General features: G+C 42.3%; 1 protein-coding gene across 1 annotated transcript in view; it reads right to left on the bottom strand.

Annotated features, from left to right (window-relative positions):
* Window positions 1-23,460, bottom strand: part of EFEMP1 (EGF containing fibulin extracellular matrix protein 1) — a 45,570-nt gene that overhangs the window by 12,178 nt on the left and 9,932 nt on the right. The window contains exon 5 of the mRNA XM_082049643.1: window positions 308-430. Coding sequence (XP_081905769.1) covers window positions 308-430 — 123 coding nt within the window. The remainder of the gene's footprint in view (window positions 1-307; window positions 431-23,460) is intronic.

Genomic DNA, 23,460 nt, shown 5'->3' on the forward strand with positions numbered 1-23,460 from the left:
GCTGTAGTTTGCTGCTACAGTAGATGTATGACTGGATCGGGGACACTGGGCAACACCCCAACACAAACAGTAAACACAATGGTAACTATTAGGAAAATTAATCTTGTGAAGTTCAACTCCAAGTGTTGATTATACATAAAACAGTTTCTAGTTCCATGGTTTAGCGATTAATTATTGTGATGAAGCGATGATTCCTTTGCATTTCAAAGTGATACAGCTATTTTACAGTACACATACCTACACACTTTATAATCAATACAAAGATTGCAACTGATAATGAAAGAAAATAGTCTAGAACGACACTTACCCACGCACTGGTCCCCCCGTTTCTGATAGCCTGGAGGACACTGGCAGCTGAAGGACCCTCTTAAATTCACACATACTTGGTCGGCTCTACAGTTATGGGCTCCAGTTGCACATTCATCTATATCTTTATTAAAAAAAAAAAAAGCAAATGTAGTATTAATCATAAAGTTTGCTTAAATATGTAGCCCATTGAAATGCTTTCCCCATCTTCAAGCCACCTATAGGTAAAGGCAGCAAAGTCCATATACTCCAAAGATATCACCTCAACGCTTATTCCATAAAACGTTATCAGATCTCTCACAGCTTTTAATTCTGATATACTGCACTTGGAAATATTTGCAGATATGGTTATTTTCAACAGATACTTTATTTGTTAAATACCATTAATGTTTTGTGCTTATCACTAAATATTTCTGTCAACTTCTCGAAACTTTATCATATTTTTATCATATTTTAATAATTTGACTTTTCTTCCCTCCATGCTGGTTGGTTGTTTCATGCTGAATTACTCTGGAAGATTTCAGCAAACATAGTTCAGCCCTCTCTGAAGAAGGAGATGAGTTAGAAACATGTTTTGCTACCACTAGGAAGCCTCTGGTGATCTCTTTCGCACGGTTCCTATGAACAGGGACTTGGAACGTGGTCGGTGGTGGCCTTCCCATCAGGAAGAGATCTGCCTCTTGTCATTCCCATGGAAATTCCCCTAATTCGGTCAATCTGTTAAAGCCATAGAAACAGTCTCTGTATGCTTGGATTTGAACAGCACAGCTAAAAATGCAAAGACTAGACCGATACTCTTCAGGGTAATTCAGGCAGCTTTTAGTTCGCACTAAATGCAAGTTTATACAAGTATAAACCAAACATTTTGATTTTTGCCTATTCATTATAACTGCTGGAGGTACTTAATTATAATTAAACTGCATGTGCTGACAAATAGGTTGCTTAAAATGGAATTACAATTTGCTTTCTCATCTGAACATCCAAAATGCTGGAGAGCTTTTAATTGTAACCTGACACAGTACAGTGAAAGGGCTTTTTAATTTTGGCATTGTACACAATTTGGAGACTTGAGGCTGAATAAACAAATTCCTTAAAACTTATGATCTCTAGTTTACAAATCTCAGCTGACCTCTCTATTTGTATAGGCACTGGGGACGTTAGAACATCACCAGTGGCAGATTCTGGGTGGTGCTTTGGAAAAAATGATGGATTCTTTCTCATAGCAAATGAAAACAATTTTGACCACAAGATTCAAGAAAAAAATAAACCATCAACAGTTTGAATTAATTCTCAATGTTTGCCCTTTCCCCAAACGTCCAAATATTTTACATCTATCTTCTCTTTATCTGACAGGCTAAAAAGCAGCCCTTTGACGCGAGGCTGCTCTTTGCATTCCTGCACAGTGTCGGCCCCGAGGCTGCTGTGTGGGTGCAGGACGTGCTGACGGCGTCGCTCTGTCCTCGCGGCTCAAAAGCACATTCTCAGGTGTAAAGGCTTTCGGGGAGCGGAGCCGGCTGGCTCGTACCAACCCGACACATCGTTAACGCGGGAGCCAGAGCACGGCCCAGCTCACAGCGAGTCCCGCAGAGGCTTCGCCCGGCTTCGCGGGCACTGCTGCTTTCTACAAAAGCTGAAAAGGTGGCTCTAGTTCTCATGCAGCTCAAGTCCTTTTCCTTGCAGAGTAAACTGGAGCAAAGGCTTTATTTGCTCTTTAGGAACTTCATACATGAGTAACCGCAACATGAGTTACCTTTTTAGATGGATTAGTTAAAATGCCATTTGTATCCATGGCTTGATTTCTGTTTAGCTTAATTTCTACGGAATAAGCAGCTACTCCAGCTAAAATGAAGCAGACTAGATTGACTTATGCACTTGGGGTCTTTGATTTTTTCCCACTGGTAAGTTCAGTTTGAAAGAAGAACAATTATTCCCAAGTAGTGTTTGACTGCTAGCTGCCTCCTCTCTTGGAAACTCTTGGAGGATTTGACGTTGTGGCCACACAAATCTGTGTTTAGAAGAACAACTTTTTCTTGAGACTTGTTTCAAGGAGTCCTTTAGAGCTTTCCTAAGCTTACCGCAGTTGGGATCCCAACCTGGCTTGCATATTAACTGTGACTGCATGTCCTGCCTGGCTGCTACATGGCAGGAAAATGCATCTTGGTATGTGGCGCACTGTGGGTGGACTTAAGGAGAGCTCTGTCAGTGGTGTCACTGCGTCTTCATGGTGCTTTTTGCTATTTCAGCTGGTTTTCCTGGATGGCTTTTGTTGAGATGCGAGTCCCTAGGCCAGCCAGAGGAAGGCTGATGGCCTGAAGATCATGTTTAAGTACTTCAAGGAAAACATTGTGGGAGGAGAACAACAGGCAGCTAGAAAGGTTTCCGTGCCGCAACGTTCAGTTCTGCAATCTCTAGTATTGCAATAATTACAGCTATGTCTACTGTTGTGACTGATACAAGGGTGATGAAGTGAGGGGAAGATTTCAGTGCGGAAAGTGGTGCCAAATGTGAATTGTATTGGTGTGATACCAGAAGCAGCCCAGCCCTCGTGGAGTGCGGAAAGGAGCACTGGTGGATTTTGCAATGCGATGCCGCTGCACGGATCTCTCTATCTGTGCCTTTGGTGAGTGAGGCCCAGACTGAAGTCTTCAGCTTCTTGGCACTCGATGTGACCTGAATCATCCTCCATTAGAGAAACACTCTTTTTTCTAACTGTCCTGAGAGTTACTAGAGCGCTAGAGGAGTGGAAGTTGCAGGAAGGAGCAACGTCAATGCTGGAGGTCTCCTCGGGATGAGGCACATCAGCTCCACTTTTCTCTGGGGTGGCACAGGGGGAGTTATCTACTAATACACACACGTACGTGCTTCTCTCATACAAAACAGCACAATCTTACACTGGGGGTGCCAATATTGATCTGGGACTCCCAGTTACGTGTTCACAGCTCTTGACTGGGTAGACTGTCTGCAATTGTTTGGGGTCTGACTGATCCGAAGCTCCCAGCTTGTTTTCTCAGTTACGCCCCTTCTGTATGGAAATCAGTAACTCCCAGGTCTTCATTCCCTTATTCTAAGAACTTCTTTTTCCCGTTTACATCGAACTTTTCCAATCCATTAGATGCCTAGCTTGTTTATTGTAACTCGCACGGTGCCCTCTGGTTCTGTGGCAGTGACCTGGTTCTGTGGCAGATCAACTCCTGCTCTTGGTCTGTATCGGGCGCAGTGATATTAGGATGAGAGGGTGGTTATGCAAAGCCTGTGATTTTCCTTAAGTCCTGCCATCTCATTCCATTTGATCTTTCTTGACAAAATCCCTGGACTTAAGTGTGACCGGTAAATTAGGATATCCGGAATCCAAACTTTTGGTTCCTGACTGTTACAGCCAGCCCTGCCCAGAGGGATGTGGCATCCATGGGGACAGCAAGCTGGGGCTGGGCTGTGACAAACTCCTGCAGGAACATCACCCAGCGCACCAGCTCGAATCCTAAGAGCAAGATACATTTGTCTGACCTTCCCTCTCTAGCACGAATGTTTAATAATGTGTGTTACGTGCATGTGTATTTATAATAATTAAAAAAATTAAAACAAGACACTCCACTGCACACACTTGTCTCTCTGGGGAGAGGGTGAGAGAACAAACATGTGACAGATGTTTGTCATGTTGCTTAATGCACTACTGGAAAGCACTCAAGATACCACAGTGATGAGTGCAGTATAAGAAACAGATCTAGAAAGAAAATAATGGGCTTTTACAAGCTCATTCTTGAGCATCTTGCCTCTGCATCCCCTTTTCCAAGTCTAGTGTCATCACGATAAAGTTTGTTTCCCTCAATGTTTCAGCAACTGATGCCAGAGCTGAAGTTTCTACCTTGAGCAAGTATCTTGTAAACGATACCTGAACACACTCTCAACTCATTCCTCATCAGCTTTGTTTAAACTTCATTTCTAGATGTTACACATCCATTTGTTCACCCAGGCAGGTAACTGAAATTAGTTTGGTAACCAGTAATGAAAACGATCTTTTAACATCACCCTTTCTTTTTTCTTTGTATTTTCTAATCTCAGCTAAGGCTTTAAAAGGATGTGCTGTTCACTATAGATAAACAGAAGCTGTAAGTTTGTATTAAATTGTTGAGCAACCTGAATGGTATTTGATTATTGGTGCATGCAGCCTTTGAAATATAGATTAATTCTTAAACTTACTGTCTGATCTAAGATGTTGCTCAGATTTTTACTCCCAGACAGTTGTTCCCTGGACAGTTACAGTCTACATAGCTGGAAAAGTTCCTTTGAAATAGCCTGGGTGCCTCTAACTATCCTTTTGCAGATCCATCTGACTTGAAAATGGAGCTGAGTTACCTTCAGTGTCTCCATCACTGTAATAACTGAACTCAGATGATAGTGTAGTCTTTCAATAGGCCACTCAAAAGCAAACTTATGATGGGACTTATTATTTGTACTTTAAATTACTACAAATATTTTTTTTTTAAATGTGAAATGTGATTGGATTGAGTGCTTCAATTTCTATATGCTGTTTATAGGCGTTACATCCAGAATACTGCACTGAAAGAATGTGACTGTGTCAAAGTCAAGTACTTGGGGGATCGCAAAACACAGAATTCATGTTCTCTGAACACTCTGAACTCAGATCCATTGAGCATCATGACCCAGTCTTTAATTATCTGACCCTCATATTCTGTTTGTTGCTGCAGGCTTGCGCTCAGTCAAACCTCACTGCTCCCCAAAGGGGTTCGGTGGTATGGTCCTCTGTCAAATTACAGTCATGACTGCTGTAAAAACCTCCAATTGATGCAAAGAGGGTCGATAGAGAAGGGGGGAGGAACACTACAATTAAGGACACGGGTCTCTCCATTAAATTCCACGTAAGCCACACTGTTCTTGCAGAAATGTTTCTGAGTCCTCGAGCATGCTATGGCACATATGGCCATCAGACCCCAGGGACTCATCCCAATCTGCCCGCCAGGGCTACTTTAGAGGGAACTGGGGAGCCTCTGCTATCGCTCACTCCCTGCAGGTGAAGAGAACGCTGCGACTCGCCCAGGCTGCTGCGGGGGCTCTGCAGGGCCCTACAGAAACAACGGCAGAACCGGGGAGGGCAGCAGAGCTTGCTCCTGTATTCCTTCAAAATAGAAATCAACTCGCATTTCATAGTTTTAATTCCACAAGCCTCACTAATGGCTATACCCAGTGATTCCCTCATTTTCCAAAAATGTACCCGCACTCCCTCTTGAAGTGATTTACACAATTATGTCCTTCCATTGCTGACTTTGGCAGCCTGCTCTATATTTCAACCACTAGTTGTGTACAAAATTTTTGCCTGACCTGCTTTTTAGCTATAGCTTTCTCTAAATCTAGTGTACGGTACCTTGGTTTAGAGCTAGTTAGTTTTTCTGCCTCTCTACTGCAAATCCATTCTGTCAGGCTCTTATCTACATCCATAAAATTCTTTCCTAGTCTTCCTTTCTGAGCTACAAACCTGGCTCCGTTCCCTTCATGCTGTGACTCATTTTTCCCAAACCCCCTGACTCATGCTCACTTATGCAACAGCTTAATCTCTGCAATTTTCTTGGTATCATTAAGTATATAAATTCACAAGATGCATTTCGCCAGTGCTTTTGCAGAAAAAAAAATGCAACACACATCTATCCTTCATCTTATTTAAGCCACTTAAACCTTTCCTCCTCTAGCTCATACCCGCATGTTGTACTCAGAGCTGGAGAACTGTGTTCTTAACTAACTTAAGTAAGTTTTACTCCTGGGACTAAAGTGCTCGGCTTCTTGCTGCTCACTGCACTCTGTGATTTACTACAGCATCTTCATGCTCTCCTTTGTGTATGCATTCATCTGCTCAAACATGTCACAAAACATCTGTAGGTTGCTCTCTCTATTCTGGTCTGTAGCAACCTTGTAAGCAGAATATCCCACCAGATCGAGAAGAGGGCTCTCCGCATGACCTTATGGGATTCACATTCTTACTGCTGCCCCCACTGAGCAGCACCAACGGACCAGCTTCTGAATGGTTTTTACAAGTCTAAACCCAGAACGATTCCACTGATGTCAGGGTTGCACTTGTCGCTGGCTCCAGCCAAGCTGTTCTCCATTTGTTTTGAATGTAAACAATAACTATTTTAGTTAATCAGTTTAAATTTTTTGAGTTCTCAGTATGAGTGAGAGCAGCAAATGATTTGGTGTATTTTTCTAGGAGATTCATCTGCACTGCAAACGCTGCCTCCCACGTAAGCAGCGGCACCAGTGAGTCTGATACCAGACGCACCATCCTCTGCACAGTACTGCAGGTATCCAGCTTCAAGGACCTGGAAAACTTCCCACTCTTGTCCGCTTCATCGGCTTCCCTTCTCTCTAGAAGACTCTTTTTAGTAGTATTTTTCAGAAATAACCAGCTGAAGGTAAAATACTTGAAGAAATTAGAACACTCTGGTTCTCCCATGAGCGTGGGCTTACTTTATTTTACCAAATTAACTATTCTGTCCCTTATTTATGTTTCTTATATTGTTCTTGCAACTGAAGCCAAGCTCACTGCTCTGTCGTTTCCTGGATCCTCCCTGATCCTTTCTTACACATAGGAACAACATTAGCAACCTCCAAATTCCCTGGTTCCCTCCCCAGCCTTCGCAAGCTATCAACAATTTCTGTCAAAGGCTTTTCTATTTCCCTTGCTACTTCCTTCAACATTTGGGATGTTATTCATCTGGGCTGGATGCCCAGACAACTTTTAACTCATTGGCGTTGGGAGGCTGCGCTTTGCGGTGGTAAATACCAGCAGAAAATCTGTTACATAACATCAGGTCAGTAGGTACCAAAAGACCAAACATTTGGCGAAATTTCTCACTTCTGGAGTGGCAAAACCTGTTAATATGGAGAACTGCACTCCAACAGTGCAGTCACTATCCAGTAGTGTCATGAGGTAGCGTCTATAATTCTGTGCAACTCCGCAGCAGCCCATAAACTCCCTCTTTATTGCTGGTTTTTCTCTTTCCCTTTTAAAATTTTCCTTTGGCCCTTTCATGTTAAGTACATTGGACTGATTGCCCTGGTAACAAGTATTCACAGTTGAGCGAAGGTAACCTGCACAAATACTTGTTTGCACAGGAAAAATATATGTAAGAGCCAAGACCTACATTTAAGCAAATATGTGAGGTAGAATGTTTAAATTAATGAGATTTTCATGAAAAACGGCACGACTTCTTTTGGTGCGCCGAAACATTTCCCCTCTCAAATTCGGATAGCACAGCAAAGCAAACTCCTCGTAGATGTGTCTTTTAGTACTCCTGGACACCATGGCACAACAAAATAGAAGTAATGCAAAGTATAAATGTAGAAAATGTTTAAAAAAATGTAGTGTAACTTATAGTTCCTTGTGCAATTTCTGTATTTGGGTTGCAAAAGTGTTAGCAACTACCATGAATTTGGGCAAGTTCCCCGATTACAGTGACTTAATGAATCTGAAGGTCCAGGAAAAGCATCCTTCCTCGATTTACTCAACAGAGTTAACAAGCTGTAATAATCAAGTCTGGACTGCAGTACTTTGTCACAATTATCTATTGTCTTTGGTATGTCCAAACTGAATTAACATATCACACAGAATAGCTAAATAAAGGAGTGAGCCATGCCTTTCAGCACCAGAACATCTCCCACATGTTTGTTTGGGAGTGGCAGGCAGCTGAAAAGGGGGAAACAAATGAATGAATCTTTGAATTGCTGCATTACTCCTTTCTCCTCCACTTTGCCTCCAGCTGTGATGCCACCTTCCTTCTCCAGTGTATGCCACACGATCTGGAATTACACCGCAATTACACTGTATCTCAACGTAAGACAATAGTTGGACTCATCCCATTTGGACCAGCGTTTCAGTGGCCACAGGGTCACGGTGCTCAACCGGAATCGGTGCCCAAACACGGGTTCTGCTCCTGTCCATGCCGGGGATGGGCTGGCGACTTAAAAAGCCTCGTGCTCTATTCCAGCTCGCTCTTGGTGCTTTTCCAGGCCCCTACCAGCACAAGCCACGGTTCAACACAGCTTGTAGGAATGTGCTCTGATAAACAGATACACTTCATTAGCGATTCGCAGCCAGGGGGAGTGAAATTAATGTGACACATGAAACACTGCTCAAGTCATACAGTAATTAAAATGATTATTACAAATAAGAGCGGTATGGCTAATGTGACAACACTGTTACTCTGATACAAAGCCACAAAATGACTCCCAAAAGACATCTAACAATAGTGTTTTTACCCGATGTTACTTCAGTGTGTATTCTTAAGAACACTGGTATTAATATGTAGGTCTTTGTGTTTCAAGTTTCTCAAAGGGAAGAGCACTCTTTCCCCCAACAGAAGACCACAAGGTTAATATTAGCCTTCCTGCTCATCAAAAAGAAACATACGCTGTGTTTTTGATTGATCTATATTAATTTAAAATTTGTATTTTTGGCTTTCTTTCTGCAGGGGCCACAAATGGAACCATAGCTGCTTTCAAGTTACACTGCACTGAATTATCGGAATGTATATGCGAGTCTCAGAGCGCTTCAAAATGTGAGTTGTCATGATGGTAACTTTCTGATTTACATTGCGATAGCTTATTTTTCCTTTCAGCAGAGTATTTCCTGCTGTTGCTTTCTTGTGACTTTATGCTAGAGGTCTAACAACTTGTGCTTTTGGTTCATGCCTGCCCAAGCGAGGATCACCCACCCATGATGACCAATACACTTGGACTATACTCAAAAACAACAAGGGTGGATTAAACTATTCCATTATTGCAGATGAAAGCGTTCCCCCCGACATCTGGCATATCATCTTCAAAACTGATATGGAACATTTCCATAAATTCAGCTTAACATTGTTTTTGTGAGTGTTCCAAAGTATTTTTAACATGAAGAAATAGCATGCAAACTAATTTCCTATTTGAAAGTAAATGTCTTGTTCTTATTTCTAATTCACCAAGTTATTAAAAAAGAAGAGGGGGGGAAAAAAAAGAGATGTTCACTTAACTTGAAGCATACTGTTTTGTTTATTTAAGTTAATGGAAAAGCTAGTCAGTGTTTGATGTAAAGCTGCCCCCTTGCTTGAAAGAAAACCAAACAACTGGTTATGAATTATGAATATCTCCTAATAGTTTCCAGAATTATCTGAAGGATGTATTTTTTTTTCTTAATTACGTACACTTAAAAGTTCCAAGTTCCCTATTCATTTCCATTTTGTTTATTTCTCTCCTTGGAAACCTCATAAGCATTTTCCTTTAGCTAGGCTTGACTGAACAAAATATTACTGCTACAACCTGTAATACCGGGGAAATAAAGGCCTGAAAGCTCCTTGTGGTTTTTAATTAGGAAGTTGAAGAATCGCTCATTAAATCTTTGCAAGCCTTTTCACAGCACTTAAACCAGCGGCTGCCGGGTCCCTGTGAAGGAAAACACAAACTTCTACCTAAAACTCCTGCTGCAGAGCGCACCGTAAGAACCAGCTTTTGTTCTGAGGCGACTCGGAAAACACCTCCTACAAGAAAAGTGAGGTTCTTTTTTGCATGTTGGCACATCTTCAGCCGGTTAGTTATCTGCCCGACAAACGCTCGTCAACACAGCGAGCAAAGCCACGCGCGGAGCGTAAACTACGTCACATCCAACCCTAGTCCGAAATGCAAGAGGTGAATTGTTATTTTTTGGGGTAGCGAGTGCACAGCGCGGCAGTGCGCACTTTGCTAGCTTGAGAAACACGGATCTTGGAGATGTAAGGAACTTCGGGTATAAGCAAGGGACTTTAAATATTTGATACAGGCACCCATTTTATCAATCAAATCTTATTCTCCTTCAGTCTTTGCGGCTGTTTTAGGAATTCTAACTGTAGTTCCCAAGCCGAGAGCATTCAAGTTCAAGTTGAGTTCAATAGCAGCTATCAGAAGGAGCAGGCTTATCTAAATGATGATATTGTTTTTAGCACTAATCATCCTATCTGTTGGCAGTACCAACATGCTGCAATCTCCCCAGCTCCCTACGTAAACAAGCAGATTCCTGATGCCGTTCCAACTCCAGAAATGCCTTTGAAGGCACTAGTTAGTTATGAATTTTTCTTACATGGCTCTGTGAAACTTCCAGCGTCTTGCTGTACGTACCCACACATGCCTTGGTTTGAAGAAACATAGCTGAAACTTATTTACTTACAAAGTGTCATTGGCAGGCACTCTGCTGTATTTTACCACCTTGTGAAATAAAAAATGGTTAAAAGAAATCCACTCGCACACCTTCTACAACTGTTGAATGATAGAACAATAAAAGCAAATTATGGAAATGGTGCTTAAAAAAACCAACATCAGTTGGTTTGGTCTGAAATAGACTCCAGGGACGGGAGGGGATTGGAAGAGCTGGGATACAAAAACACAATGTTCAGGTTGCACAGTTCAAGTGAGGTGAGATGGATGTGCAAAAACTAAGACTCCTGTGGCAATATTGGTTTATCTCTGCTTCAAACAAGCAGCGTTAGGTGGTACCGATCTAACAAAACCATCAGGAACAATACCTGGTTAATTCTTCTTTGTCTGTCTTGCCTTAGGAATTCACATTAGCTGGCCCTCCAATGGAACTTCAGTGGAAAATCCAATTTTCCATGTAATTCTTAACATGAAGAGGGCTTAAAAGGAAGTTTTAAACATTCTTTGTTCGAAAGAGAATAGATACAAGAGGTGAAGCCGGGCAGGATCAAAAGAGGCAGAGGCACCAGGAAAAATAAATCTATTCTTTGATGGTAAAAGAAACAAAAAAAAGGCAGTTTGAATATTTCTGAAGGAAGAAAAATGCACATCAAAGTCAAAGATGTATCATGATAGAGGTGACTAAGGGGAGGCTAAAGAAAATGGGCAAAAAAGCAAAGGACATAAGATCCCTACTAACAGAGCTGTTCTTGACTTACAGAAATAGTGTTTCTGAAATGCTTTGTGATAATTCCAGAGTAGCGGATCACCAAGGTGTCCCCAGCGCTCGCGGGCTGCGCAAAGAGCTGCTGGGTACCTGCCAACGCCTGCGCTTCGTTGCCGATTCTGGGATGTGAAGCGTAACCGCGTGGCTGGAGGTGGCGAGGGCAGAACGTCAGCCCGGGGGAGGGACGGGCAAGAACCGGCACCGAGATGAGCCGAGGGTGTGCGGTCTGCCCACGATGGGAGGTTGGAGTGCTGCTTGGGTACTATTTGTTGTCCTTTCACAAACCTGACAAAAAATAATCTTAAAACTGAAAATTATTATTATTATTTTTGGCCCCAAACGAAGATTTTTCTGGGGCTTAGCCACGTTTTCTTTTTCTTTCTGTGTTTGGGAACAAAAAAAGCAAAAAGACACCAAAAAATACTTCGTTCTTTCAACAAGCCAGTAATAAATAAAAACTAACATTTAAAAAAACAGAAGTTTCCTTGGGAAGAGAGCACTATTTTTCCTTTCAAAACTCCTTTGCCTTAAAACTGGGATGGACTCCGCTCTCTGAGCAAGGATCTTGCCTTCCCAGCTGCCCTGCAGCAATCAAGTGGAGTAGCAATTGGGACGGCTTCGCTATTTTTCTTTCCCTGGCCTTTGGCTGGGAAGCGACACGGCTTTGCCTCGGAATAGATGCTGCGCGACCATAATCCTGGCACTTTTTCACTGCAAATGAGATTTCGGCAGCGTTTCCTCGAGCGAGCGGCGTGTTCTGCAGCCTGTTGGGATGCTGAAATGCAGCAACCTGCTTTTGTTTGCCTGAGCATTTCATTTCTTTATACCTTATGATCTTCACGGGCGTTTGGCGAAGCTTAAAAGGTTAGTTTGAGAAGGGAGTGGCTAGCGTTTGTTTAGAAAATAAATAGAAAAAAGTAGGCCAAATACCAGTAAAGTTCCAGTTTTAAAGGATTAAAGTAAGAGACAGCGTTGCTGCCCTGGAAAGGTCACCCGAAGTGGGAGAAAGGATGTATTTAGTGTGATTGCCAGGCAGGACGTGGGATCTCTCACTGACTTGGCAGCAGATACTTCAGCTCTATTTGCCATTAGTGCCGTTTCTAATGCTCCCTATTTGCTCAGTTCTTAAGTTTGACAAGATCCATGCTTTATTTCCCAGTATTTACACGGTATGAAGCAAGCGTGTAAATCCATTCAGTGAGTAACCGAGGCCTTCCCCGCCCCCTTTTTTCTGCTCCGGCTTTGGTTGGTGGGCAGGAAGCTCGGAAACCTGGGATAACGCAAGTTTTGAGGGGTTTTCCTTTGGGGTGTGCTATCAGATAACACGGTTACTTGTAACATGTTTCAACTTGCTAAATATGGCGGAATTAGGGCCCTTTGCTTCCAAATTTGTCGGTGAGAGTGAAGAAAGAAACAACTTCTTAAACCACAATAGAGCTGTTACCATTTCTTTGGAAGAAATCAGATGATTTAACACAAACGCAAGCATCCTTTTCTATAATTGGACTGTAGGGTACTTGGCTAGCATAAAGCAGAAGACCTAAGGCAGCAGATAAATAATTGCTGCCACATCATCATTATTGCTGCGGGATGAGATGAAAGGTATTCACAAACACCAGGCTGCCAGGAGAACACAGTCATCCTCAGCTTGATCCAGCTCCAGCTGTAATCAATAGGAGCCTTCACCTCAACTACAGCTTAAAACACACAAGAACTTATTTTGGAAATGTATTACACTTCGAATTTTGCACCATTAAAGCTGGAGCTGATGAGAAGTGAGGCGCAGAGGGATTCGGTGCCTAACAAAGCCCCTTGTTTCACTCCACGCATTGCTTGGTGCTCTTCAGAATTACACTTTCCACTCGCAACTCAAGCCCACATTTTTCTTCCCCACGCTTTAAATCTCCCATTTTTACTTCCCTTGTGTTTTTCTTTCCCTGTTCCTCTGGGTTCTGCCCTTCTGATTTTTCAAGGCAGAGAACGCGCCTTTGCTTGTGAAGAGCAAAGCGAGTTTATGGCTCCGTATTCATTATATTTATGAATCATATCTAACCAAATTTTTCCCATAGCCCAAAGGTGGCTGTTTGCCCACAGGCACCGCTCTCAGTGCCTGTATTTTCTATTTATAAGGTGTATTTTAGTTTACATCAGAAGCTGAGGGAAAGACTTCTGCTTGATATCACTTCTGCCAAGTGAAACCCACAGAGAAGCTGTGGCCGAAGGAATTCTGTACAAAAGTTGTCTGGGCCCTGTAATTTTGTTCACGTGGGTTGCATGGTAGTATACGTTAGTTGCCAAGAAAAACAATCTAAAATAGATACAGCCCTGTGCAAGTCTCGAGATGATCTTAAAACATACAGAACACAGGTAAGTGAGCCCCGGGAGAGAACACGGTCAGAATAGAGTTGCTTTTGCAAGATGGTCACGGAAGGGCAAGAAGCTCCTCTGACAGTCCCTTTTACTCTGTGCAAGCTGATGAAATTCCTGAAAGAGCAGTTTACAACCGAACTAAAGAAAATTCTTATTATTGAAACTCTCTGCGGTTGTGACAAAGTGTGGGCGCTCCCCGGAACATGTTGCTGTTCAGTAGGCAGCAGAGCCAAGGACATTGAGGAATTAACCGTTTCGGTCCCCAAAGGGGAACGCTCGGAGCAGCGATTGCTCCATCCAGACAAGTCTTTGGCTCTTGGTCTGTGTTGAAAAGCTGCGGCAGAACGGGGCCCAGCATGCGTGTAGGAGGAGATCTACCGGGACAACTGGTACTAGAGATGCCCAGCCAAACCAGGCTTGTTGGGTCCGGAGAGCTGTAGGAATAAAGAGGAATTGCCTCCCTGTTCAACTGCGGGGAAGGGAAGGAACAGGCCCGGTGGATTCACTGGACAAGGGGTTTTTTAATGCTTTGCGGCTTCCTCTCACTCCTGGTTCCAGGAAGAGAGACGCGTGGGAAGCTTTAGCCGTCCTTCCTGAAAAGGCAGCGGGAGGCCTTTCCTTCACCTTTTTCAGAAGGTATTTTGCCTGCTTTGCAGTGTATTCCATTCCCTCCTTAAAAGGCACGAGGTCCCCAGTTTTGATTTTCTTGCAAACTGAATAGATGAGCTAATTCCGAGGATGTGTAGCCTGTGTGCACCTCGGCATTCCTGAGGGATGCCCACAGCTTCATCAGTGCAGCGCTCAGCACCGCTCTTTCACTGCCTCCTTGTCTCTAGTAGACAGCTATAAATGTTCGATTAAATCTAATTCAGCCTTTCTGTGACCATTGCAGAGGTTAACTAATGAGCACAAGCCTACGGGGAACATAAGGGCCTCATATGCTGTTGAACGCAGGCCAATATTGGTTGGTCAAAATAAATTTTGCTCATAAATTCTTGCAAGATGGGGGAAGAGATTTCTCAATTTAGACTTCCATCAAAGCTATTGGAAAAAGCTGTCAATCACTCTCAAGGCTTTCAGAGGTGTCTTGCTGCCTCAAATGCCTTCCAGATGGCTTTAATTCCAGTGTGATTGCTTGTCCACTGGGCTCTGCAGCTCTGCACTTCAGGGGAAAGTCCAGCCCGCGCTCAGGCGGCTGCTGGATGGCCAAAAATAATGACTAGCGGCTCTTTCTTCACAGAAGTGAACTGGTGACACAAGAGATGAACTGACAAAGGTGAATCCAGGGGAGACTAATAAATGCCAAGAGCAAAAAATAAAAGGTAAAGCAAGGAGATGCATACCTACGTATTAGTGAGATGGTCTACTTAGAGCAGAGGAAAAATAGACACGTATGTTAATTTCTTAGCAATAGCATAAGGGGGAGAATTGTTTAAAATTCTGAAGCGAATGTGTTTTAAAGTAAGTTTTTTGATCATTTTACCAATCCTATTATTATTTAATCTACTAGGATTTTTCTTAGCTTGAAGAACCCGAACCCTGGTTTGCAACATTCAGCCTTCTCCCAGGCTAATCAAATCCCTCGTGTAAGCTCAAGAGATGTAACGCGACGCCTGTTCTCCCCTGTGCTGTTAGATGCAGAAGCCCTCGGGGTGGACAAGGATTCCTCCGTTCTGCAAGCTCTGAACCAAGAGACGGGGACACTTCCAACAACCCACAGCCTTGGAGAGGAGAGAGCGGAAGATTTCAAAGGATAGCAAGAACCAGTCGGGTGGGTAATGTTATTCGTGGCCTGTAAAGATATTTTTTAAAAGCTTTTGCGAAAGACAAGATTTCCAGATAGAGACTACTGAAGAGGAGGGGACGTTTTTTCATAGACTGTAAACATGTAGGCTTAAGTACCTTGAAAACTTTCGTATCTATCACCTAAACAACTCCATTGATGTAGAGGCTGGTTTTAATTAATCAGATGCTACCAATAAATAATGCAAAACACTGGTGGGACACCAATGACAAGGTGGGTTTCTAGCAGCTAGCTGAACGTCCTCTGTTGGTAGATGTGTAGCTAAACTTATTTAGGATCTCACAGACGATTTGTACGCTTTGGAGATTGCACGGACAGGCAGGGAGATCAATATGAGAGAAAAGGAATACACTGCCTCAGATAATAACAAGATAGGATCTTCTGAACTGATTTCAAAGCTTCAAAAAACACTTCAGAGAAATGAAAACTAAGTCATGAAAGCCCTTGTACTCTGTTATTTTCAAAAGGACTGGGAAGTGTTCAATGTGTTTTAGGATCAAGTCCAAATGATTTTTAAGGAGTTAGGTCTCATTTTCAATGAAAGGAAAATAAAAAGGAAGGAAAGCATAACAGATAAGTAATGACTGAATACATATTAAAAACATAATTCTTTTCAAAGCAAAGAACAATGATCTCTTATCTACAGAACATTCAGTAAATAGGTTAATTCTGCACAGCGTACTAAAACTCTTGGGCTTGATTTATTATTAGTCTTATTTGTGCAGTAATTTTTATTTACCCCATAAGGCTCCATGCTTATTACATGTACACATGCTTGCCTGAAGGGTCCAGGAGTAAGACAGCAAAGCCTCTTGAGGCAGAAAATGACTCTGAGAAGTTAATGGAAAGAACTTTTCCCGAACATACAGCAACGTGTCATTCTGTCCCGAACCAGCCATGTCCGCTGCAGTATTCTGCTCCTCATCAGGAAGAAAATGCATCTCATTTTCAGACCCTAACAATTTTGCAATTCAGTTTCTAAAAGGGATAAGATCTTGCAGAGAGGATACTGAGGAGATGATTATTTTAGTCAAGCCAGGCATCACTTCTTTCAGGAGCGGCATGAAGTATCTCGCGAGTACAAGTGACAATATTTTTTCAGCTGGCACTGTAAACTGTTCACAATCCTATTTAGAGTCACCATAAATCATTAACTGTAAAGTATCTAGTTTCCTAAAGGAGCAGCTTTATTTCATTAACATTTTGAAACTCACATTGCGATGTTGCTAATTGTATACTAATTTATCCAGGATCACAGCGTGAATTGCTGTTTTCAGTCACTTTTTGGCACTTGCCGCCCGTTTAAGTCAAGAGGAAGAGAGAATAAAGAATTAAACAGACACAAGAACGATGTGAAGAGTCTCTAAACGGGACAGCGCTGCGAGATGGGAGACAAGCTGGGCTTCTCAGCGGAATTATCTCAAAACTGTGTCCCAGCAACATAAGTGGAGGCTGAGTAAACAGCACGGTTCCTTCGGAGCAAGGCTACTCCCTCCTTTACTCAGGCATTTCCTACCACCCATCAATAGGATTGGGCCACACTTGGTATTGCAGGCTTGCTCTGGCAAGTTTTTTCGTGAGGGTTTTAAAAATAAAAGTTCCTAGCAACAAGGTGAAGGACTAATTCAGGACAGCATTCCTATTCAGGACAGCATTAAGTAATTGTGTAAATTTAGGCATGTGCAAAGATGTCAGTGAAATTGCTGGGATCCAAGCATGTGCTTTAAATGCTGGAACGCAACGAAATGTGTCTTAAGGTGACACCTCAAAGTATAAACTGTGGTTTTGTTTATTAAAATCAGTCAATATACTTCCAGTACCTTAAGAAGTTAGGTGGGCACTGGCTATAAAGAAATCTTTGCGTTTATTCAGAGCTTTGCAAGTTAAGTAATATAGACGCTTATAAGTGAAACTTTACTTTGCTTTCCTGGTTTGTGGATACTCATTGATTATTTTATCATTATTATTATTATTATTTTTCCCCAAACTGCAAAAGCTGCAGAGATGCACTTGTAGCAAGAGTTGGGTCACGGGAGGCTGGGAATGCCCTTCGGCTTCTCACCAGCTTCCCATGAACATGTTTTCATGCCCACTCAGGGCTGCCCCACAACTGCGTTACTTTCCCTTATGGAAAGCACTTCCTCACCTCCACCTTTCGTGAAACCCAAGGAGGTGTATTTTTTTAATCTTGTTGAAGAAAATCAGAGTATAGAAGGAATGCAAGCCAAATGCTTCAAGTGTGAAGACAGGTTTTCTCAGGACTTTGCACTAGAGTCCTCCTAAGGTTCCTTCTCACCTGAATTATTCTCTGCTGTAAATCTACTCTCAGCCGTTACCCAGAACAGAGGACTGTGCTGCCTCTTCCCCTGGCTTTTACAGACAGTGTTCTTGAGGCAGTGCTTAAGTGAGCATTCTGATTAAAACCTACATGGAGGCTGAGTCACACAACCTTTTTTTTTTTTAATGCAACCTAAGAACCAATCTAAATAAATTCAGGACAGCTGTGAACCAAGAGAAGAAAATCAAAACTGTAAGGAAGTCATCACGGGGCTAAACTGTGAAATTAGCACTAAGAATAGTTAATGATGGGACATAAGCATTTAATTTTCAAATTAAGGACAAATGATAGGAATGGAAAAACCTGCATATTATCATTCCAGTTTTTAAGGGCTGTTGTCTACCCAGCCCATCCCGATTGCCTCTCAGTGGGACAGTAATGCTGTCTTGAATGTGAATTTGTGTGACAGAGACGGTGCTGCAATTTTCTGCCATAAAGCCGGAGTGCGTGTTAGTTGGTGCGTTGCGTGAGCTTCTGCGGAGTTCTGCAAAGACGGGCTTGAGCTGATCCAGGCAGATCCCGCGGCCGTCCCGCTTGGGACAGTATGGCCAAATTAAACGAATATTTTCCTGTTGCCTTTTTGCTGTTTTTTTTTTTTTTTTTTTTTTTTTTGTATTTTTAGACACTTAGGATCGCTCTTTCTGGCTGAACCCACCAAGTGGCCATTCACTCTGTGCAAATCCCACCTGGTCCCTTTGCTCTCTCGAATGTTTTGCTTTTGGGCTCTTTTTGCGCTCCCCGGAGGGCGCTGGGAGCTGTGGGAGGAGTGCGACTCCACCCTGAGGACAAGGCCCTGTGCAATAATGCCTTTGGTCACACACGAGGCACGTGTACGGAGCCCCCGGGGCTCCCGCAGCCGCCACGAGCCAGGATTTGCTAAGCCCAGTTTTTGGCTAGGCTGGATGTGACAGATACTAAAGCAAGGAATCAAACGCAGAGGAAGATTTTTAAGCTGCTTCTGCTTTTCTCCCAAATACAATGCTAACCACAGCAATGGTGCTGGGTAAAGTGTGCGCTTGTTAAGGTGTGATACCTGATTCTGATATCTATTCTGATACCTGATTTCCTTTTGATATAAAAAAGTTGTAAATGGTATTTGACTGCTAACAATCAGCCCAGATTACTTACACATCACTTTGTCAGAATTGCAGAAACATTTGTCTCAATTACCTCTTGGTTTTAATTTTCAACAAAACTATCCTGGTTTGTGCTCCTCTCAACCTCCTGCAGCTTGCAGGGCAGCAAAAGGTTCCATTATGATACTGTTTATCTGATGTCCACCAGGCTGATTAATCAAAGCTTTGGGGAAGAAGCTTTATGCTCAATCCATGGGCAGCAGTCACTAAATGCAGAAAAATGGAAAATTTACCGCACTGCGCTTTCTCAAGTTGGGCAGCACGAGATGCCTCAGAAGGGCACAGAAATTGCCAATCTGCTTTCCAACAATTAACCTCATCCTGACGTTCTTTAATAACTAAAGATTGCCTTAAACACACAAATTAGGTTTGTTATCCCTTTCAAAAGTTGTTCTTTTTTAACGTGGTGTCACAGTATGAAATATGCAGACCTCTGTTCCATTAGGTTCTTAAACAGCCTACGGCAGGGAGTTCAGTTGCCTTGGCTGGGCTCCTCTGTCACCTTTCAGCATCATAAATTAAGTTTGGAATTATGTTTCAAAGTGGGAAACAGCAGTTGCGAGTCTGCTCTCTCTGACCCCTGTGTTATTTTTGTAAGGACACTTCTCTCTTTTTCTCGGTTGCTAAAGCCTCTCCTCGTCCCCTAACCGTCGCTTTCTCCTGCTGTGAGCTGCTCCTATTTTGCAATATTCCCCTTGCAATGGGCTGAGCAGCGCTGCAAACGAGCTGTTTGAAAGGTACAGGAACGGAGCGAGTGAAGCGTTAGTGCGTCAGGAACAGCTCCGGCTCCTCTGCCAGCTGGGGAATCCCCCAGGAAGCTTTCGCTGGGGTGGAGAACACAGAGCCAAGCTCAGGACTAGTGCTCTAAAGCTGCGCTTAGGGGAAGAGGGTGTTCGAGGGTGTTGCTGGGTGGATCTCCTTGGCTAGTGTCTGGGTTTGGCTTTATTACATGGCTGTGCTTTCAATTTATTTCAAAGGTGCCTGGAGCCTTATAAATCTGCATACATAGTAAGGAAGAGATTCTCTTAACGGTGAATGCTGGAATTTGAGTGCAATCATAATGGAGAGAACATTTGGATTTAAATACATAATGAAGCAACCTTTTCATAAAGACATCTTCTAGAAACGGAAAGTTTTCCCTTTTGGAGGCGTATAGAGCCTTCTGATAGAGGAACACTTTATCTTGGAACACACACACACAAAAGCAGCCACCTCCCCAAAATAATCATTTGCCACATGCTGAATAACAGTTTCAAAACTATGAATGCATTTTCTGAATTGTTTAAATAATGGCCAAATGGTGTTTATGATGGGAAGAATGTGTGGTTTTCTCCTGCAGTGTACAAAGCGGACCAGGAGGATGGTTGGAACTCTCTTCCACCTCAGGCTCATCTGAGCTGCAACTCCTGCTTCTGCAGAGCCTGGCAGCCCAAGAGGCGCTTGAGCCAGACATTGACTGGTGCCTATCACTGCTCTCTGCACTAGGGAAAAAATACTGGGCCTAGAAGTGCTGGCAGTATCTTAAGGTCTTGCAACCATCCTGAACTTCTTTTCTACTCAACATATCAGCTGGAAAGAAAATCTGTCAAGCCAGATGAGACCGAGGAAGATCTGGATGCAGAGTACATGGGGCAGGTCCGTGGGTGCTCCAAAGCAGCGCTGATTTCTGACGAGCCTCTGCACTAACTACAATGCCGCCTATAGCAATATTACTGCTTTTAAGGAGCCCTCAGTGTGACAGACAACACGTTGTTTTATCGGGCTCACCTTTATCATCTAAAAGTCACATGGAGAGCTTGTTCCTGATAAGAAAGTCCCTTAAGTACAAATCAATCCACTAAGAAAGTGCTTTAAATACTACAAGGTATAAGATCTGGTAAAGCAGGTGCAAAACAAAATGGTTTCAAAAGTGATGTAGAACTCACTACTTATTTTTTTAAAGCACTCGACAAAGGAATCTATGTCTTGAAGTGATGCTATCTTTATCAACTCAGATGAACCTTCTCCAAATACTAAGCTGTATTCGTTGCTTCTAAATGTGTATTTGATTCCGCCTCTTTTCTAACGCAGCCAGGATACCCAAGAATCTCCACAGAATAAGTCTGGTCAAGAAAGGGATTGCTTTTTCCATCCTTCTGATCAGGAGAGTTTTATAAGTGAGGTCGAGTCAGCTAAAACCACACTTCAATTTCTGCTCACTTTGCCATGTTTTCTTCCTTTCCTCTGTCCATTATTAAATGTTAGCTTACTGGCAACCTCTTGAAAGCCAAAGAGAAAATTGTTACCTGTCCAAAGTCCTTGCATTTTTCCCATTCTAACTACTTCTGTTAGATCAGGCAGCTGTTCCAGTATTGATAAGGATTTCTTTTTAAATCGTTACTACTAAGAGATTGTTCGTATTATTGTTTTTCTGGCATCATGGTATTTTTTCATCCCATAAGATATCTTCCTTCTCCTCCCAGATGTCTTTAACTTGTGTGCATTTTAATTATTGAAAAACAAACTTCCAAATCTTTGTATAAAGGGCAGTTTTCCACAGCAATCTGCCTTATCCCTTGAACGAGTTCTCAGGCGTGGACTAAACACGCTCCAGCACAACCGCAGATTTGCCTAATTCAGATCATAGTTAGACTAGACACGTTAGACTAGGAGTTACTTCAGATTGAATTCAGCTCATAAAAGAAACCTCAGCCATGTCTTCTCCTTTTTAGAACTGATTTAAATAGGCTTAAACGATGCCTAGATGTACATGGAATCCTGAATCATCCTACTTAAGATTTGACTTATTAGCCCTCTGCGGTCATCATACCAGCCTTGGCCAAACAAGTACCATTTGTATTCTCGCCTCCACAAAATTAGTGTTTTGACAGTAAGAAATGAAAATACGAAAGCCACGTAAAAAATAAACAAGGAAAAAGCAATAAAACCCCTCAAAACCACAACCAGCCATCAAAACCCAACCAACAAAAACCCAAAACAACAAAACCCCCCAGTTACATGAAGTTACTTATTCTGGTGCTCAGTAACAGATAAAGATCCACTGAGTATCTAGTTCTAAAAATGCTTAATTAAGAGATTGGGATACATTATGCCAGGAAAGGTGTAATTCATTTCTGGGCCTCAAGAGCTTTTCCGTAGCCCTGTAGCTTACAAAAGCATGTGTGACACGTGCTTGCTTTGGAACTTCTTTCAGCTTCAAAGCTACAGGTTTTACCACGTAATTATACGTAACAAAGATTAGACATTTCTCCACTATACTTAAAACAGAACCAACTTTTAACCTGATTTCAGATCAACAAATAAAAGACAAATGCAAATTAGCATAAAAGGTATTTGATCATAACTATGTGTATGCTGAACTACTTCATAGCTCTGTCATTTGCAAATCCCTCCTGTATGTTTAGTAAAGTTAAAATGGAAATGAAAGAAGGTGCAAGCAGGATTCTTGTGCATTTAATATGTTCTTTCAGGTTAAATTTTGCTCTACATTGAATGATGGCAAATAGCTTTCTCTCCAAAACTGTTGCTTTCTGGCTGCTATGAAAACAAAACTTAGCAAATTAAAGATGAAAACAGATATAATATTTGTGAAATTTCATGCTTTTTAGCAATGAACTTTATCTGGGTGATTACTTATTCCATATATTCTCATCGCATCCAGAGAGGAGAGATCTTACCAGCCAACTTCCCATCGTTCAGTTGTGAGGATGGAAGCAAGTGGACTTTCTGACAGGTACACGGCAAACTTCCCTTTGATAAGAACCCTTCAGCTGAAAGGACGCTTCAACCTTGTATGAATTATTACAGAATGTGCAGAAATGAAGATAGTCCAGAAAAAACAGCTTAAAAAGCATCGCAGAGGGAAAATGGGGCTAGGCTACAGTGCAGCAGAAACTCTTCCATAGGAAGGGACATGCAAAGGCATTGCCAGGTGTTGAGGAGAAGAATCAAAGGCACCACTTCTGCCTTTGTGGGAAGCTTTGTTCTTCCTGCAGGACTATTTTGGCACACGCAGAAAGGCAAACACAAAACCTAGCTATCATCTTCCTTTGTCAGCACGAAAAAGAAACAAAGACAATAATTTGGAAAGAGAATAAAATAAGGAAAAGAAGAGTTTCAAACTTCAGCTCTTGAGCTAGTTTTCCAGCTTGCTAAATTAGCGTTCCATCATTGGAGATGCTCAAGAAATGTCTTGGACCTTTAAAAGCTGTGTGTCTGGGGTGCTGAGATCCTTTAGAAATGCTCTAGGGCTAGAGAAGGTGACTCGGTAACCCAAACTTCAAAAATAAAAATAAACCACAGATAAGAGCGTTTCCATTATGTATTAAGCATTCTGAAGGAGGAACCGATTTTGAAAACAGAAAAAATTGTTGCGAGAAAACTACCCTAAGCAAATAAGTGGAGAAAGGCGGAAAACAGATCGTTTCTCGGCAGGTTAAAGAACTAGAACGTTGTAGTCTGGGATGAAATGACTGCAGAACCTGTTCAATGCAAACGCATTGAAACCATCGCTCTAATTCTTTCATGGAAGCGTGGGAGAAAGAATCTATCCCCAAAGTGGCAA

This window comes from Streptopelia decaocto (assembly GCF_964273445.1).
Source record: "Streptopelia decaocto genome assembly, chromosome: 3".
NCBI lineage: Eukaryota > Metazoa > Chordata > Aves > Columbiformes > Columbidae > Streptopelia > Streptopelia decaocto.